At 27.2% G+C, this 5291-nt stretch overlaps 1 protein-coding gene across 6 annotated transcripts; it reads right to left on the bottom strand.

The window, feature by feature from the left end:
* Nucleotides 1–791: 791 nt before the first annotated feature.
* Nucleotides 792–5009, bottom strand: LOC136076936 (uncharacterized). 6 transcript variants are annotated; one of them, XM_065790876.1, is made up of 3 exons: nt 4861–5009; nt 3054–3173; nt 792–2907 (listed from the first exon to the last, which is right to left on the bottom strand). In XM_065790876.1, the coding sequence occupies exon 3, from the start codon at nt 2032–2034 to the stop codon at nt 1048–1050; it is 987 nt and encodes a 328-aa protein (XP_065646948.1). In that variant the 5' UTR covers nt 2035–2907; nt 3054–3173; nt 4861–5009; the 3' UTR covers nt 792–1047. The 6 variants fall into 6 exon arrangements, with proteins under 6 accessions (XP_065646948.1, XP_065646947.1, XP_065646946.1 ...); XM_065790875.1 differs by lacking the exon at nt 4861–5009 and adding an exon at nt 3462–4291; XM_065790878.1 differs by having other exon boundaries at nt 1320–2907.
* Nucleotides 5010–5291: the final 282 nt, after the last annotated feature.

Genomic DNA, 5291 nt, shown 5'->3' with positions numbered 1-5291 from the left:
CGATAAAAAATGATATTTAGTTTAAAATTTTATGAAGTATTACTTGTATATCATCATCAAATGAGGCATCGTTTATTCCAGAGATATTAAGCATTCTGTTTGCATTCTTAGACTCTGCCAAACTTTTGATTTTTCGCTCACGTCGCTTACGAATAACATTCGAAACACGTTTTACAACACCACCCTGAAAAACAAAATGTAAAACTAAAAATCTTGTGTAACACATGAATGTGACATGTATAAAGAATTTTAATTCAAGATTTTTTAAATCTAGATCTTTATTTTGACCTAGATGTTAGATTTAAATTTACCTTATTTAGGATAATGACGTAACTTATGTTTAACTAAACATTTTGAAGAATTTATAGTGAGCCATTGGTTTGTGTGTGAAATATTTTAAAGTAAAACATTAAATAATAATTCAAACTTACTGCACCCTCTTCTCCAAAGGTACAGTTTGGATACGACTCTTTCAAAAGGACAGTAACACGACAATAAAACTTCTTTCTAATGGTAGGGGTTCCTTCAGGGAGACACCTTTGGAGATGATATATATATATATATATATATATATATATATATATATATATATATATATATATATATATATATATATATATATATATATATATATATATATACATACATATATTTATATATATATATATATATATATATATATATATATATATATATATATATATATATATATAAACATTCTATTGTTTAGATACTTTAACAAGTATATATTCTGCATGCATTAATACGCTTATATATAAATGAACGAAATAACTACAAATCTTTCTTAAAAAACACCATAAAATATACAAAATATATTCATATTCAAAATATTTATTGTAATTAAGAAACTATGAAACAATGTTTTGACCTAGGCACAACTAATATTGTGCCATCTACAGTAAATTTTGTCAATGGCCACTGAAATTTGGAGATTTTCTAAAATAATTGATTTAAACATATTAGTACTTCTAACATGAAAAGCCAGTTTATGAGGTATGTTGCTGTCAATTGTCATGATACAAACTTTTACGCAACTAGGTTGAAGGTCAGTGATCTTATAAAGTTGATAAGAATCAATTGTCGAAATAATATCACCAACTTGGTATACAATTGAACCAATAACAATTCTTTTTTTAAATGTTTAGTCTTTGCCATAAAAGGATAAGGTATCAGTTGAACATTATCATCAAGGAAGTTTGAAACTGTGTTCCATCGAAGATATTGACAAACTGATTTGGCAATGTTTTTAAAGTTATTCCAACGTACACTTTTTATTTTATTGTGCTTTGCTTCAAAAGTCATACAAAATTGATTTTTTAGTGGACCAAATCGATGCATTTGTCCAACAAAATGAAGTAAAAAATGATGTTTTGGTATCAGATTATTTGGCCACAATAAAGAAAATGATTTGTTATGCTTTTCAATAAGAGTTTCTAAATCCAAAATAGTTCTATATGTAGTTATCGGTGACAAAGTAAGTTGAAGGATTTGTAAAAGATCAAGAAAATTAACATAATGAGGATCATTGGAATTGCTGTATTGTCCAATAAAAAGTGGAATGATACGAGCAAGAATCAAAATTTGAGCAGATGTTTGAGACCCTGAAATATCAAAGGTAGTTGGACAAATATTGGGCTTATCTCTGCCTTCAGAGTATAAATAAGGAAACTGAATAATAAAACTATTAAGTGCAGCTAATGAGTATATACGTTTTTCACAAATATGCAATCGCAGCAGAAGACACAGTTCATGGGGCACTAGTCCTTCAAGCAAAATGTGCATGGGATCGTGTGGTGCGTTTTCAATAATATCAAAAGCGGTGATTAATAAAAGTGCACTCTCATAATTTATGCTATAAAATCTTGACCAATAGAGTTTAGATTTTTTACTTGTCACGCTCTTGAGATCTTTGATATGTTGATGGTGGTTTGCTTGAGTATGTAACATACACAAATCTTCTCTGGCACAAGGTACAACTGCAAGTGGAAAAACTGATATTAACGTAGAACGCATATATGATGGCAAGGAATGAAATTGAACATAGAAAATAGTTAGTTTATGAAGTTTTCTGTGTTTGCCAATAGGGTTAGCTAATTCTATATCGTCACAATACAAACTAAGAGAAAATTATAATTTTGTGAGTAGAGAAATCTGTACGATATTTTGATTCAGCATCTTTCCTACTTAAAAGCTCTACAAACTCATCAATTTGCAAAAGAAAATTAATAATGTCAAATAGTAAAAAACTATAACCTTTGCCACCAGCAAACAAAACTTCATTTATTTTCAAAATGTCAAACAAATTATTTTAAAATTTTTCTCTTTGATATTTATTACTAAGGATATCCACTTGTAAAAAATACTTGTCAAAAGTATGAAAATGCTCTTCTTTTATTAACTTCCGAATATTAAGTAACATATTGGCGGAAATACTAAATATTGTATTGACAGTTGTTGAAGGCACTCTCAACTGACCACATAGTTTAATTGCTAATGTTGTTTGCGAGTCTATTTTTATCTTTGGAAAAGGTAAAACTTTTTCATTTTTTTTGCAAATGTGCCTTGATACTCCTCTTGTTGATTTAAATGAGGCATTACAAATTTTACAAACAATTTTACATATTGAACTTATACCTAAATGTCTGTCCATACGTGCATTATTTTCCGACATAAATCCACAGCTACATACCTTAACTCCAATCTCTAGAGAAAGTGGAGACTGGACAGTAGCTTGGACATTCATACTTTGTGGCTGCAAAATAAACGATGATTGTGGCGAGCTTTTACTTGTACCAGGAGAATTTTCTTGGCTATAAATTGGAAATGTGTTTAACATTTGAAGAAATGTCGGTTCGTATGATATTCTTTGGAATGATGGGTCTGATTCTGAAAAACATGAAATATAATTATCATATATTAAACATAAGATAAGCATAAAGAAATAATAATATTATTAGTTTAGAACAAACTTTTAAAATAATTAGAAAAAACCGGACATAATGATTTTAAACTAATTTATAGTAAATTTTTACCAATAACCTTGATAACGATTTCACATGGATTAGGAAGAGCAACTATCATCTCATCTTCTAACACCATGTCAGAAAACATCAAATCAAAGTCATCTGGCAGTACATTGATCTTTGAGGACACTACAACACAAAATTATTTTTGTATATTTTAGCATAAATTGGGTAAAACTATGACAATTCTATTACAAACTAAGTTTAACTAAACAACATTAGATAGTAATATCTTTAGGCATAGAATACAATATTAGTATAAAAATAGCAATTAGATTATTTAATAGATAATATTTTACAAATTGTACTTTAAGCTTAATTTATAATTTTACTTTGAGAATGCTATTGACACAAATTTGGAAAATATATACTAAAAGTAAAATTATTATCTTAAAATTGAAAAAACATGTTCTTAACTGTAACTATGTATACTTAAAGGTATTAGCATACGTATCTATTGTAATTATTACTATTGTGTGTTGACTTGATTAGTTTATACAATTTGTGAATAACCTTGTCTGTAAAAACATTTAACAGAAAAAAATGGATTCAATGATTGATTAAAAATGCAGCTGGGTTTTCAACCAATTCATTTCTGCCAAATGTAAGTGTTAAATTATGTAAACTCTACAGTTTACTAGTTTAGATAATTTTAAACAAAAATACCAAAATAAAAATTAAAAACTAAACCTGTTATCAGTTATATGGAGTTTTAAAAACTAAACCTGTTATCAAGTTTGATAACTTATTATAGAACAAATTATAGAATAATTTAAATCGAAATTTAACTTTTCAGGTTTTACTGCAATAAACCATTTACTTTTAGTGCACTAAAAGTAAATATTTTAGCGCAGCAAAAAACAAAAAAGCAGGACTTAGATGATATCAAAATTATACCAATAGATAAATTAAATTTATATGACACAACAATCAATGTATTTGAACAATCGTTATTTAAAGTTCTATTTTTTTTAAAAAAAGCTAGTGAGGCCAGGTCACACAAAAACTGTGGCACAAATAGCCTAAAAAAGTTTTTTTTAAACAATAACAATTGTAAATAATCGATTGGCAGTCCAATTGCGAATAATAGCAATGTACACAATGATATTGTGTAAAGATAATCATTATCATAGGGCAATTCCACATTAAATCACCCAGTCCATTGAACAATGTGTCTTCCTTTTGTGTTATATTTTGAAACATTATTCCTAATTATAAAAAAATATTGCATGCAAAATTTCAGCTAAAAAAGTTTAGCGGTTGACAAGATATTGCAATTTTATTTCTTATTATTTTAAGAAAAAAGTTTTTTCAGAGTGTTATGAAAACCGGGTCATTTTAGGAAACCAGGTCAGTATTAAAATTGCAGTATCTTGTCAACCTCTCAACATTTTTAGCTAAAATTTTATATGTTAACTTTTCTTTTTAAGATGCAACAGCCAAAGAGGTTTTTTAAAATTTTGAGACCCATGGTTCAAAATTTTCTAAATTTTGGGTGATTTGATGCGGAATTACCCCATAGTGTATATCATTGTACGAGCTTGAAATACTCAATGATGTATTAAGGATAACAATTATAAATTAAGAATAGGTATTCCTAATATATCATTGAAAATACTTATCTCAAATCTATTATTAACTTATTTTACTGTCATAAGTTATGACAATTTATGTTGAGTGTATTTTTAGCTAATATTTTAAACATTAATTTTAGATTTTACCGAGTTTTTACAAAAAAAATTTAACTTTTTATTACACCATTAATGATTAATGGTAATGTAATAAAAAGTAAAACTCGTCGCCAAGTAATATTTACCCTTAGATTTAAGCGTGAACAAATTATCATCTACAGCCAAAACCACTGGCATAAATTTTAATAAATAGGAAATTTTAATTATTTTAGACATTATAGTCACAGAATAACCACGAAAAATTAATTAATGTGATATTTCTTTTTTTCTCTGCGGAAACTATATGTTTTAATAGTCACGCGACATTTAGCGCGTGGCGCGAAATTTATTCGTATGGCGTGACATTTAAACAATTATACACTCCGTGACATTTATAACTGCTTGTAAATAGTCGCGCGACTTAGATCATTTATGTGTAAAGATTTAAAAGTGGCGTGAAGTTTAATTATTTTGCTGGGACATTTAAGAATTTGGCGTGACATTTTTTACAGTGTATATATATAGATATATATATATATATATATATATATATATATATATATATATATATATATAT

Source organism: Hydra vulgaris, chromosome 02, assembly GCF_038396675.1.
Source record: "Hydra vulgaris chromosome 02, alternate assembly HydraT2T_AEP".
In the NCBI taxonomy this organism is placed as follows: Eukaryota; Metazoa; Cnidaria; class Hydrozoa; order Anthoathecata; family Hydridae; genus Hydra; species Hydra vulgaris.
This window is presented reverse-complemented; position numbering and strand designations above follow the sequence as displayed.